At 42.5% G+C, this 14,556-nt stretch overlaps 1 protein-coding gene across 4 annotated transcripts in view; it reads left to right on the plus strand.

Annotated features, from left to right (window-relative positions):
* SCN8A (sodium voltage-gated channel alpha subunit 8) overlaps positions 1–14,556 on the plus strand; it is a 49,138-nt gene that overhangs the window by 3,002 nt on the left and 31,580 nt on the right. Inside the window, exons 1-5 of one of the 4 annotated variants that reach the window (XM_026114318.2) lie at positions 5,595–5,703; positions 5,923–6,051; positions 8,073–8,164; positions 12,987–13,208; positions 13,983–14,046. In XM_026114318.2, coding sequence (XP_025970103.2) covers positions 5,624–5,703; positions 5,923–6,051; positions 8,073–8,164; positions 12,987–13,208; positions 13,983–14,046 — 587 coding nt within the window. In that variant the 5' untranslated portion in view covers positions 5,595–5,623. Of the gene's footprint in view, positions 1–5,594; positions 5,704–5,922; positions 6,052–8,072; positions 8,165–8,299; positions 8,392–12,986; positions 13,209–13,982; positions 14,047–14,556 lie in introns of those variants that run through there. The other 3 variants (XM_064498712.1, XM_064498713.1, XM_026114321.2) reach the window with 3 other exon arrangements.

Below are 14,556 nucleotides of genomic sequence, written 5' to 3' on the forward strand. Positions count from 1 at the left end.
CTAAAAAGTCTCAGAGGGTTTTGTGAAGATCTTGGTGATCTTTGGATGAAAGATTTTTGTAGAAACAGATGTTATCACCTACTGCAGAAAGAAGTGCCAGTCACTTAACAGCGTTGTCTGTCTTGTGCTGTTGAGACCTGGTGCTCTGTTTGTCTGGCAACCCGTGTCAGCAGCTGAGCAGAACGGGGAGAAACAGAAACTTTCTCCACATGAAAGTGGGCTATAGAGCAGAACATCCTTCAGTGTTTGCTTATGCAGGAGGTGAGTATCATCACCCTCTTCTTTTGTGTCCACAGCCTCACTAATATTTCTTTTCTTTATGGTTTTCCACCTTTTAGGCCTCTCTTCTTTCCCTTCTGTTTATGGCATCTGCTATTGCTTCTGTTGAACCACTGTTCTCCTTCTCCACCGAACATGACCATGAACAGAACCAGGCTCCAGTCATTTTCCTTAAGTAACTTCCATTCATCTCACTCGATCATATGAATCTGTTCTATACTTGCTACAGAACAAGGCAAAGGTGCTAGTGCTCCTGCAGTTTCTCCATTTAGGAGAAGTAGAAGGTCCCTGGATATTCTGAGAGGGGAGACCATACATAAGCTTAGGTGGGTTGAGCCCGGTGGGTGCTGGGGTACTGTGCAGCTGTGGAAAGCAACCTACACGTCTCTGAACGTCGAAGCCTGGAGTGGGATTGTCTGAGGTCACCTATAGCTCGCAGATGGGCACCTGAGGATCCTTCCAGTGCGTATGTGCCAAGAGTGACTTGCAACTTCGTCAAGTCACATGCTCCAGTTGGAAACGGGCCCTCTGGCCCGGAATGTCACCTTGAGTGTACAGAACTGGGAAAATTACAGGGATATGAAAGAGCAGCCTGGGGGAAGCATGTCTGACTCTAGCATGTGCCTCAGGGAGCCTTCTCTTGTGACTTCTCTGTATGGTTTGGTTATGGCTGTGTATGGCCATCTGGTTATGGCCAGATAAGGTCATGGTGCTATGGCTAGACTTGATGGGGAGAAGCAAAAGATCCAGGCCATCTCAAAATCGGCCTTTTATTCTCATTTCCAAAAGCGAATTGCCTTTTCCAGGCCTTGTAGGTACGCTATTACTTCTTGCCCTCCATCCCTCCCAGAGGTTTCAAAGGAGCAGGAAAAGGAAGCATCCGCTTACTAGTTTTCCTCCCTGCTGTCCTGGTGCAGCAAAGGAAGGAGAGGGTAATCTCCCGGGCAGCCGTCTTCTCTGGTTCCCGCTGGGAGCTGGATGGTAGGCACGCTGGAACAGAGTCGTTCGCAGTTGTATACCTGTTCGTGAGATGACAGATAGCTGCACTACTTGCATGCAGTTTTTAGTGTTGCAGTAGCAAGTAGAGCTTTCTTGCTGTGATCAGGATCGCGTTACGCTGGGTATGACACAGGCCAGGAGGCAAGAGAAGCTCTGCCGTGGTAGTCTGAACAGATGAAACCTGTTGGTGAGGACCAAAAGGAATTTTGATCATTCCCACTTGTAAGACAGAATGAAATTGCCTGCACAGACAGTTTCTGATGTTGGTAAACCAGATCAGTTCCTCAGTACTGCATGATGAACAGTATTTTTTGAAAGTATATCTTTAGGGGATATATATGTGTGTGTGTGTATATATACATTAAAAAAAAAATGAAAACATTTCCAAAAAACTCCAGGGGTTTTTGCTGTATTGGGCTCCAAACAAGAGTTTAAAAAAAGCACAAGATGTGGCAAATACTTTTTTCCCCCATAAGCTTTTCAGTGGTAAAGAATAAGATACTGATAAACAATAGATATATCCCCTTTTTGGGAGGGATGGAAAAATAAATATTAAGTAATTTGCTTTCTGTATAAAAAGTACATCTTTATGAGCCAAAACAGACTTGCAAAATGTTTTGAAGTGACTTAATTCTGTGTATACTTCCTCAGCTTCCAGAGGTCCCTGTAAACCCGTTTTGCATAGAGCTATGTTAAGCTGTCATGCTCAGGGTGCCATCAGCGAGTCGCTGCATTGAGAGTAAGGCCATCATCATATTACCCCTGCAGGAATGTAGTCCCATATGTTCCCTGCGCTGTTCATGAAGCTGTTTTCTTCTTAAATCTTCTGCCCACTCCTCCTCACTTTTCCGCCATCACAGACGTGCTTAATGTAAAACCTGCATGAAGCAAGCCTAGTTTCAGTCTTCACGTAACCGGAATTCTTTTTGCCATCATTTGCTCAATTCTGTCATACTCTCCAATAGAGCTTCTTTCACGCGTTATTTTGCGAATTGATTTAAAGACTTGAATACGGTGGTTTTAATGAGGCTTGTTCCTTAAGAGTATTTCTTTTTTGATACTGTTTCTTTTTGTGAGAAACATTTTTAAAGTTCCTATAAAACATAAAATCCCAGCCAACTTTAAGCAAACTAAAGTGGACAGAGCCTTTTCGACAACTGCTTAACAACAAACTGAGGCTTTCTGAAACTTCTGACAGACTTCATCTCTTCCAAGAGGACTGCAAAATGCCTTTCTTCAGGTATCGCCTTTCTCTGAGTTTTGAGCTTTGCCTCAGCAGATCTTAAAAGGGCTTAAGGATGTTCTTGGACCTGAACCAGCAAACATTTTAAGTGCATGCAGCCATTTTGAAATTGAGTTTTAATATGTCAGCAGCATGAAGAAAAAATAAGGTAAGTTTTTAAATTGCCAGATGCTTTTTTGGCTTTTCTGTTCTTCTTTCTATTTACAACGCCAAGTGGAGATTTTCCCAGGGTTTTGTAAGGTACAGTAGGAGCTGTAGTGGCGGATCTTGGAACCATCACGGTAGATGAGCGGAGCAGACTCTCATTTGTGTTACAGTTGTAGTGAGAAACCCAGTTATGACTGGCATTGTGCAAAGGAGCAAGTTCAACAAGCTGAGCGGAGAAAGCCTTTGCTGGGGATGGTGAGAGGAGGCTTTAAAATGAAAGGTATGTGAATTTTGAGAAGTTGGTCATATCAGGGAAGGAGAGGCAGCTGTTTTTCAAATGAGGTGGCCCTCGAGCACTCTGATCTGCAGCTTAGAGAAAGTCTTGGCCTTTTCCAAGATTCCTGCATGCCAAGATAATCCATTCATTAATTCTTGATGCTGCAACCTAAGAGCTGTCCAGGGCTCTCTTTAGAGTGCTCTTTGTTGGGAGGCGCATTAGTGGCTGGGCTAACTAATATTTCTTACTTAGTGCTAAACCACAACCTGATTTTGATTTCCTTTTCAAATAATTTGCTGCTCAATGGTCTAATTTAGCCAAATGAGCTAAAATACGTTGTTTCACTTGCTAGGAGGGAAAGGACAAATTCCCTAAGAGGGAGTCTCCCGGGGAAGCGCAGGCACGGCTTTGGCAGAGGGCCCCCGTGGATTCCCTCGCGTTGGACTCCGGAGGCTCGGGGCTGTGCCAGGCGGTGGGTTAGCGCTGGGGAGCGAGCCCGTGGCGAGGCGGCTCCGCTCTGTCCCCCTGCGGGCCTCCGAGTCTCATCCCATCGCGCCCATTCTGCAGCACGCAGGGGGGATCGTGCAATGGGAAACTGCTGCCAGGGCTTTTATTGGCTTTTCGGTACACACAAATTACTTTTTTTCCTTTAACTTGAATGGTAGATGCACTGGGCGTGCTGGTATTAGGAGCGCAGGGTCCTAACTCTGCCTCCTGAGGAGGTTCTCCCCGCGCTGTCCGGTACGCGTACGCATTAGTGGGGAGATAAAACAGGGGCTCTCTATTTTAAGGATAGTGATAGATGAGATCAGTTCTGCCTTTTGTTTACATACTTCATTTCACAGCTTCTGTAAACATTCGTGGATCTTACAACTCTCTAATTAAAGGCAGCAAGAGACCTGATTATGGCTGGCGTTCATCACCGTTGTGCGATATGTTCAACGTCGCCAGCGAGCGGGGAGCACCGGGTATCCGGCCCGTTGGGTGTGCTGGGGTTGGGCTCCACTGTTAAGGTTTTTCCTGCCTGTATGTCAGACGTGTTTGCAGGTGAGGTGCTGTCTTGTCGCAACACGATTCGTTGCGGTAGCTGTCCGCAAGGTTTGGGAAGGAGGCATAGGTCACGTAAGCACGATGCCGTAAAAATGGTCTTGTGCATTGGGCAGTGACTCGAAGCCTGGCTTCAGCTGCAGACTTGGCTCCTGAATTTGATGGTAAGGAAGCTACTTAGCTGCTTTGGGCCTTGGTTCTCATCTATAAGAAAGAGATAATAGGGCTTGTACCCCTGTGTAATGAGAATGCACGCTCTTGGACGGGAGATTTTGCTTCTACTCTGCGTAATGTCTAGTAAAATGGGACAGCTTGAAGAAGAATTATTAATGAGGTACTGGTAGGTATGTTTTACCCTAATGGGAACTTCTTAAAGGAGAATATTCTTTAGACAAGCAGAAAATAGTCTTTTACTATTAAAGTTGTTGGTCTTTCTTGTACAATTCATACTTTGGTTTTCACGCATTAACTCTCTCTTTCTCTTTCTTTCTTTCTCCACAGACCTTTGTAGTACTAAACAGAGGGAAAACACTCTTCCGATTTAGTGCCACACCTGCCTTGTACATTTTAAGTCCTTTTAATCTGTTTAGAAGAATAGCTATTAAAATTTTGATACATTCATATCCTTTTTATTATTGAGTTATTTTGTCCTTGTTTATTGCTTGAAAAATCTCTGACCTGTTGTCTCACTGCTCGGTTCAAATGTTACTTCTGGATTACAGTTCTGTGCCTGGTGAAGTTGGATTTGCCTCAGAGCATATGCAGAAATGTGTATTTTGAATGAAAAACATAACCCTTAGATATATCCTATCAAATAACATTTCATTTATATTCCCTGCTAAATTGTGTCTCTCTGTATGAGTTCTTCCACCAATACACAGACATTGATAAGTATTGGAACAGACATGATTTAAAGTTACGCTTCCATGGAGAGGAGTTGAGCTTTAAGTAGCTGCTAAAATGGTTAAACAGAATTGTTATCTGGAGAAGCAGCCAAAGATACTGTATATATAATTAGATGCTGACTAATTTCTTGCTCTTTTGGCATCTCTCAAACTTCCTTCTAATGGCAAAGCTATTCCAAAATGTTCCACTGCTGGGCTTCAGAGCGCTCTGACAGCTTCCGAAACATCACCTGCCTGTGTTATTTAAAAAAAAAAAAAAAAAGAGAGAGAGAGAAAAATAGTAGTAGTATATTGGATGAGCTGGGTTGTCCTGTTTACTTTTTGAAAGTGACTCTAAAACAGATCTTATGGAAACACATTCATTTGTTGTTTTAGAGGCTTCTATATAATTACTTCCTGCATCTCATATGAAAAAAATTCTTTTCCATCTTTTAATGCTTCAAACTCAACCTGGGATCTAAGGCTGGGAACAGGCTCTTTTGGCTACTGTGTTAGTTCTCGTAGACTTTCCTCCCCACTTTACGCATTAGGATGCAGCTGAGAGATGCAAATCGGCCACATTGAGACAGAGGTCTTGGCACTAGGTCTTGAGCCCTGTTCTAACAGACTGGACGTGGTTGATCTAGAACTATTTTGTAGTTCAGGGATCTGTCAGAAGATGTAAGCTGATGTGAAGAGCCGCGTTAGTGTCCCTTTGATCCTTGACTTTGTTCCACAGTATTTAGCATGATCATTATGTGCACTATTTTGACCAACTGTGTATTCATGACTTTTAGTAACCCACCCGAATGGTCGAAGAATGTGGAGTAAGTTAAACTTTTTGTATCTTTAAGAATCTTACAGAATGTTGTTTTCTGACTATTTGGAAATCTTTTCCTACTTGTATTTATGTTAGCATGAATACAGGTAGTCTTCTATATCCACTTTGCTTAGACAAGAAAGTCTATAATTTATCTTTTTTTTTCATGACTAAAATTAGATTTCTGCAGACTTCTCAGTACAGCTCTCTCTTTTCCTTTTAACAGGTATACATTCACTGGTATTTATACATTTGAATCACTTGTGAAAATTATTGCAAGAGGTTTCTGTATAGATGGCTTTACTTTCCTACGCGATCCATGGAACTGGCTAGATTTCAGTGTGATCATGATGGCGTAAGTTGCATTTTTAGATTATTTCAGGTATTTGTTATATGTGGGAGGGCATCAGCTCTTAGGAAGAGGGCGGGCGTGTAAGGCAAAAATAAACCAAGGAGAACTTAAGTGAATCCCCAAAAGATTTTTCTCTTAATTTTCAAAAGAAAGCTTTAGCTTGACATAGAATCACAGATCTAAAATGCAGCTCAATGGAATTAGCAGAGCTGCTGCAAAAAAAGTACAGTTTTCTTAATAACTGCCTTTGTTAATGTGTGGTTTTATAATAGCGTCAAGCATTTTAGGTAGTCTCACGTGCCAGAGTGGCAGCTTGCTGTGTTGAACATAGGATTAGGAGCCAAACATCGTTAAACTCTAGTCTCTGCCACTCCGTCCCTCTCCAGCCGTGCCTTGCACGTTAGAATTTCCCGGGCTGCAGCTCACGGTTACCGAACAGTTCCTAACCCATCTCAGATGAAGATACAGTGTCAGAAAAGGAAAGACTTTATTTTGCTTCCTCGTTCTTTTCTCTTGTGCTAGATCAGCTTACCTTGGTCTAGGACTGAGGAGTCCATGTGGATGTTTGAGTTCACTTCTGAAGCTGGAGGTGCAGTCTAGCTTTCCGGGGGCCGGGCTCCTTCCGGGCCGCCCTGCCCTGGCCGTTGCTTAGTCTTCCTGCCGCTGATGAAAACCAGCTGCCTGTCACTGGCAATCTGAGCTGCTGGTGGAAGAGATTTCTTTTTCTCTTTTGCATTTGTTTGGGGATGTTACAGTTGCAGATGTTTGGGCTCCCACAGGCAACCATGGCCAGTGAAAACCAAGGGCTAACCTAGGGAGGCTCCGGGGCCTAATTTTCAAGGGTTCAGAGCACTTGAATTTGTTTGCAATAAAATCCTTAAACCTTCTAAAGAGCCATGGCCTCATGTGGCTGGATTCTGCAGCTCGGAGTGTTGGTTTTCCTGAATATCTGCTCTTTTTCTACTTGCCTTTTAGTTTTGCATTTAAATCATATGCAAAGGGTTGTACATTGTCCAAAAAAGGCAAATAACCTGTAACTCGCTGACACTTGAGTTTTGCTTTAGAATAGACAGGATCAGCTGTGTACAGCGTAAACGTGCCCATATGGGGGAGGCTCCCAGTGCTGGGCACGTAGATCGAATTCACTGAGGAATCATTACTTTCTTTGTTTCTTAAATTAACAAATATCCGCATACAGGCTTGGAAAGGCCCAATGCACTGATACTAAATGTGCTACATCTTCAGCTCATCTAGCTATGTAATCTCCTAACTTCCAGTGAGGTTGCATTGCCATGGGAGAGTTTGGCCCAGCAACCATGGAATAAAATACTTTTTTTGTCGAGGTCTAGAGCAAACCTGTGTGTTATTTAAATCTCACTAATAGAGTCCAGGTTTTGTGAAGCGCTTGAGATGGCCTCTCTGCACTGGGAAGAATCCTGAATGTAGTGCATTTCTTTGACTTTTTTATACCCTATTTCTCCCCAAACAGCACAGAGGAAATATTCTATTCTCAGTTGTGATTAAAAAAAAAACCTCTGTAACTCTTATCCTCTGTATATCTCAGGTTTGCCCCTCTGTAAAATGGGGATAATAGTACCTACCTGTGGCTCGCAAACAGGTAGTAAGGCATAAAGGATTAAAATAAAGGACAATAGTAAAAGCAAAAGATGATGGTACTTTATTAAAAATGTGAAGGAAAATGAAGCAGATGTACCTGAAACCGTTGAATTGAGGAGATGTCACCAAGTCTCCTGACATATTGGACAGCTTTACAATTACCTTCTTCTGTAGAGATAGCATTAAATTTTTGAGTGCTATATAGGAGAGAACGCAAAGCTGGATAAACTGGCTTGCAGCGTTGAGAGACCAAAACTGTTTTCACCTTGAAACTTTCTGTCTGTCTCTCTCTTTTAAATGCCGATTCTAAAACATTTTGAATTAACAAGCTGTTTCCTGCAAACAGACAGCTATATTCAAAGGAAGGTGACCCCAATGGTGCCATTAACTCTGGTTTAATTCTGCAGGTATATAACAGAGTTTGTAAACCTAGGCAATGTTTCAGCTCTGCGCACTTTCAGGGTTCTGAGAGCTTTGAAAACTATTTCTGTAATTCCAGGTAAGGCGGCCTCCGGTTGGTGTTAGCTGTTGGGTACAGGCCCCTGTGAGTGATGTATTGCTTTGTCTGTAGTTGTTGTTTTTTTGGTGTGTGTATTGTCATTGTGTTTTTTGTGTGTGACCTCCCTCATTGCAGATATGTCACAGAGTTTGTGGACCTTGGGAATGTCTCAGCATTGAGAACTTTCAGAGTTCTCCGAGCTTTGAAAACTATCTCTGTTATTCCAGGTGAGAAACCGTTAAGCATTAAAGGCTAGTCTTGCCCGTATCTCTTTCCATGTCTTCTCCCTTGTCCTGCATTGCTTATTTCTCAGAAATGGCACTGGGATGTTTTTGATGGGCTTTGCAGTCTGTGTAAATAGAGTGTTTGAAATTAATATAAGGCTTCTGAGCCATCAAATTTGCTTTATTCCTGGATGAACAGTCTGCTGTTCTGTACTTTATCTCTGGGTATGCATATGCCTATCCAATCTCCTGAAAGAAAGCCAACCCTAAAGTTTAGCCCAACATGAGCAAAGGATCAGGTACTACCTTCCTACTCGAGCTGAACAGTTTTGTGGTCTGTGAGTCATCCCGTCAGCACCAGTGTTCCTAGAGTTGTTTTAGGAAGAAGCTTATAAAGCAAGCAAACGAAACCCAACCAAAGTTCAACCCTTCTGCCTGAGGCTGCTCCAGCGACTGGGAGTCAGGTGGGATCTGGGACAGGTTCTCTCTTCAGTAGCGATGATAAGCTTGCCTCACTGCTCTCAGAAAGGGTTGATACTCACATTTGGAGATAGACAAAGCTAAATGGAGCGTTGGCATTACCGATCTTGCCATTTATGTTTTTTAATGGAACTGGTCATCAGATATTAATATAATAGTATGTGGCCCAAATCAAGCCAGAAGTCCTAATTCCTAGACTTGCCCCTTTCACGTGCCACCCCCGGAGCTGGACTTTGCAGGTCTGCCACTCACAAAGCCGCTTCTGGGCTTTTACCCGTCTGCGTGTCAAAGGGGGGGCAGTGGTTGTTCCCGTGCTGTCAGAGATCGTGGCGGCCTCGTGACCGGGTGCACTGAGAATACCATTAGAAGCAAGAAACTCCTAATTCTTGTATACAAAGTGCACATGACTTATTTAGAAAAGTCTCGTGCAGATGATTTCTCACAAGCGCCCCTAATTTTAAGGCCAAACTTAAGACATTTTAAGGCTCAGTTCTCACAGGTGCTAAATCCCCTGTAGCTTTCCAGCTTTTAGGTGCTTGACATATTTCAAGGTAGGCACTCAAAATAAGCAGCCACTTGGTGAGCTTTGGTCTTCTATTTCTGCGTGTTTTGTTTTTTAATGCGCTAACTGATGATGGTTCTGTGGCTTTCTCAGGCTACACTTGCTTGTACGTTTGCCAAAAAAGGAAACGGGAATTCTGGAAGTCCGTCACTTTTATCCCCTCTCCAGACTGCTAAACCCATCAGATTTACATGGCTGTTGTGCATGATGCTCTTAGGTGGAACCTGCTTTTCTTGCACTGAATGAGGGAATGCTGGAATAATGTTCTTACTTAGCCCTTCCTAATGTTTGGCAGTGCACATACAAAGAGCAAGAGGGATTTGGTAATTGCTGATAGCCGTGCACTAGATGGATCTGAAATGCAGTTGTGATTTTATCAGCCTGCTACAGGTATTAACTGGCTTGCTAAAAGAGAAGCGTCAATGTTAATAGAAGTTTTCTATGTGTTTTGCTTTCATGATCATAGCAAAGTGAAGATGATGCAACTTTAATGAGCTGATTACTAAATGTGTGACAGCATGCCTTGTCTTCCTGCGGAAAGGAGTGGAAGAGTTCAGCTTCGTATCATTCTCTCCATACTGCTCAAAACTAAAGGAGTTTTCCTTTTATTTCAAATGACAGCAAAGGTGGGGGGTTGGAGACCCTTCTTCTAGTTCAGTGCGGCCACACTTTTTCCTGAATGATGATTTGCTGCACACAGCTGGGATTGCTTGTTTTGAGTATTAAATACACTGAACTCATCCGTGGCTAGAACTGCAGGTGGCAAAACTTCAGTCATTTGTATCGTTAGACTTTGGGATAGGATTGTCCCAGTTGTGGTTCTGCAACATGCAGGGGAGGTACAAACCTTGCTCCCCCTTTGTTTTGCCACTAACAACACGAAGAACATAAAGCATTTCTGTAATTAACCTTTTGGGTTATCCAACAGGAAGTCAGGCTTAGTGTGCTCTTTATGGGTTTCAGTGTTACTATGTTTCATGGCAGAAGTGATTTTCAGAAAACACTTAATATATTAAAATAAAAGTGTTCTCTTACTGCCTTAGCGCATGTAATGGAACAGGAATTTTAACAGTGTGCTGAGCTAATGAGAAAATCATCTTACTGTTATGACAAGTGCTAACTGCATCGTCTATAAATAATTAGGATTGTCCTCAGTGTGGTTTTTTTAGACAAGATGAAAGAAATATTGCCAGGGGAAGACATGCCACTGGATAAAATGCTGTGCAGGCAGAGGGTCTATGTGGACTGGTGTGACAGGACTGGGCTGTGGCACCTGTGATCTATATGAGCTGAAATAGCAAAATGTTGCCTTCATCTTATGGCTTGATAGACCACACTAAACTCTGTGATGGTCCAAAGGAAGTTTTTCATTGGCACTTAAGTCATTGGTGAATTACTTAACTGAAGTTCATGCCATCAGCCTTCTTGCACTGTCAGCCTCAGTGACACTTTCTGCTTTAAATAGGACCCGGGGTGACCCAGACCTGCAGCACAGGGGGGAGATTCCTTCAGCCGAGAGTTGCTGAAGGTTCATTTGTCTTGTGACTGGGCTGGGAACTCTCTTGCTGCCAGTTTGTCATCTTTGTTTGAGACCGCTTTCTCCTGATATGCCTGTGAGAGAGCAGCGTACAAGCCAGAAACGCGAATGCTAGTGCCCATGGCTGCATGTACGGAGCGGTGCATATGGGAGCAATGGAGATCAGCATGCGAATGAGTGTCCTAACGGCTGTTTGTCTGCCAGAACTAACAGCAAAACAACTGCTTTGTGTTTGCATAGGACTTTGGCATTGTTTTAAAAGTTTTGAAGGAAATAAAAGATGCTTCTGAACTTTTTCCTCCATAAGAATTCCTTTTCATTTATGTATTTTTGAATCTTCTCGTGCCTGATATGGATCAAACCTGTGGTGGTATAAAAAGGCTTCTTGTCAAAAGTTTATAGTTTGTTGCAGAATGCTTCTGTGGCCTCAGCCAGAGACTTGGGTCTGATCTAGCTGTACCAGAAATGTATTCAGCTGGACCTGATTTATTTTGTTTTGTTGCTTTTAAACTTCCGAGTTGGTGCCTTTAAGCAGCCTCTTGTTCATCGGGATATTATGGATGTTTGATGCAATCCAAAGAAGCGTTTCAAGACTGGAATAGTTGCTTGGATTTCAAAATAACCTATAGTGGTTGAAGCTTTAAATATGTCAGAAACAGAACTTCTCTATCAGTACTTTTTTAATTAATATCAATTACATTGGCACAGAGAGATGGGGGTATGGCATATATGCCAGGGCATGGAAATCACGCATGTTTTGGGAATAATAAAATACATTGCAAAAAGTTGGAGCTAGCACTGCAGTTGAGTAAGAAACATAAAGCAGAATACTCAACAACTCATTAAATGCCTTTTTCATATCGTGAATTAAGGGATGGGAGGACTGAATTATGGAGCTAGATTGTTGGCATGGATGAAGAAAAAGGACTTGGGCTTGTATTCATGCATCTGGGAGAATCTGTAGGTTTTAGTAAACATTACTCCATCAACTCTAGGAATAGTCTATTTATCTCTTGTAAATGAGACTTCCGGCATTCTTTGACGAAGAAGGTTTCTTATAAGAACTGTATTTTGCCCTCATTTAACTGAATTTGTCCTTGATGAAAATATTACTTTGCTCTTTGCATTAAAGAAAGGTGGTAGAAGCTTTTATTTGCTGAAGCGTTATATGAATTTGTACAGTGAGGCAGTTTGATTTGCAAAATCTCTGAACTTTGCGAGCAGGAAGACTGATTTGGGAATTGTCGAGGGAGAGGCAGGTAAGAGCATTGTTTCCCAAGCTTTTCATAAAAATTTGGAAAAAGCCAGAGTCATTTAACTCCTTACTCTCTTCAGCCTCCTTCACCACCCATGTATGCAAGACAATCCTACTGGACATCGGAAAGGCTTGTTTACAAGGTCCTAGTACTGTCTCATTCCTGCATCCCAAATTCTTTCTTATTTACATCAACAACCCTTGATCTAAATGAAGGATTCAGCTTCTGCAGGGAAAGGCGAAACGCTGAAACAATTCAGTTAAGCAACATAAACTTATGATGCAGACAGTATGACAGGTATTTGATCTTTGTAAGTTGTAGTTTGTGCCAATAAGCCAGGTTTAAGCACAGCTAAATGCGCCCATGGAGAGGTTTATAGCAGTGTATCTTAATTTAACATCTTTGCTTAGGCAAACCCTGCCGTTCGTTACAATGATTCTTAAGTATGCTTCGCATACTCTTCTACAAAACTCGGCTGTTTTCGGGGTTGAACTTCTACATTTTGATCTAACTATTGCAAGTCCACCGTTGAAACTGTTCGGCTTAACGTCTGGCATGAGAATGGTTCGTTCATCATATTTCTTATACTTTGTGGAAAAAACTGAACACGAGTGGTGCAGCTTTGAGTTCCCAGGAATCCGGCCATTTTAGAGCAATAATCCTGTGCTACGATGTGGCAGTGGTAGCATACCGTATGCATTTGAAGTTTCCATGTCTTTTTATTCTACAGGAGTGATTTCTAGTCTTGTTTTTTTTCCTGCAGGCCTGAAGACCATTGTGGGAGCCCTAATTCAGTCGGTGAAGAAGCTGTCAGATGTAATGATCTTGACAGTGTTTTGTCTCAGTGTCTTTGCTCTGATCGGGTTGCAGCTGTTTATGGGCAATTTGAGGAACAAGTGTGTGATATGGCCAATTAATGTGAACGAGACGTTCCTGGACAACGGCTCTAGGGGCTTTGACTGGGAGGAATACACCAACAATATCTGTAGGTATTTCTACAGTGATACTCCCCAAAACCTTATTATTTGACTTAACGCTGCTGACCAGGATTTCTGACATGACTTATGTGGTGTGCCCAGCTTTGCACAATAAAAACTCTGTGCTCAGATGTCTTTCAGTTCCTGGAAACCTGACCTTGTTGAAGTGTTTCTAGTTGGGCTCATCTCTTTAGAAAGTCTTGGCTGTGTTGTTTCTAGCTAAGTAAAGACTTGGTCCAAAATGCATTTTTGTTCTGATTTGTTTTCAATTAAAAACAGAGTATAAATATGGTAAAAGGAAGGTAGCTCTGCCCATTTAAATCCCTGGACTGAGTGCCAAGTCCTCCTGAGTTCTTGTTTGGTCAGTGCACATGAAGTCGCTCGTACCTGTTTCTGCTTGCTAACTGCAGGTGACTTGCTTCCATGCTGGCAGAATTTCAAAGCTATAAAGATGCTGCAGGTGATCAAGGAACCAGGCTCCAAGTTTTCGTAGCTTCATTTCTTCCTCCCTTCTCGCTTTGAACTAAGCTTCTCTGCTGTGCAGTTATCTGGTCTTAAATTTTTATTCAAAATGCTCTACTGGCTTTCAGAAAGGTGTTTAAACTCGGGCCCAGGTAGTGGGGCTAATGTTATTTAAAGCCGAGATAGTTTACTGATAAGTTCATCAGTAGAGCTCCCAGAGGACTATTCAGTTAAAGTTTTTGTAGTGTTATAGTATGTTAAATCCTCTAACTCCATATGTGTTTGTGCATGTAATTCTTTATCTTTTTCATCTTCTTCAGCAAATTTTTACATAATTCCTGGGGCCCCTGATCCCTTGCTCTGTGGTAACAGCTCAGATGCAGGGTGAGTGTTGGGTTTTATTAAAAGTAAAGACTCTAATTGCTCGTGATATTTACTATTGATGACAAAACCTTTGGAATATTTCCTGTCGCTTCCTGTGTTGGTTCTTATGTTAATTCGCATGCAAAAGGTTTCACACTTCTTGATCTAGTTATTAATCCCTTGCTACTGTCTGCTTGGCTCGTGTGATGTAAGCTGGCATTTTTCATGTCGTCTCAGGAGGCAGGTATGTCTAATGATGCCTGTTAGTGGCATTACTTCCTTCTCAATCCAACTGTAAAGATCATCGGAGAAGCAGGGGGTGGAGGTTCAGGAATGGAAACTTCCCACGTGGATTGCCACCAAGGGGGTTTTCACCTAGTCTTTCGACTGCAAAGAGAGTTACGACAGAGGCTGGTCCTTTCTGCTTAGGTTGAGCCCACCTGCCCGGCTCAGAGCGGGTGGAAAGCCTTGCGTTGCCACGTCTCATATCCATAGGACGAGGATGATGGAGTTTTTCTCACGTATTGTCCG

The sequence above is a fragment of the Dromaius novaehollandiae genome, chromosome 28 (assembly GCF_036370855.1).
Source record: "Dromaius novaehollandiae isolate bDroNov1 chromosome 28, bDroNov1.hap1, whole genome shotgun sequence".
In the NCBI taxonomy this organism is placed as follows: domain Eukaryota; kingdom Metazoa; phylum Chordata; class Aves; order Casuariiformes; family Dromaiidae; genus Dromaius; species Dromaius novaehollandiae.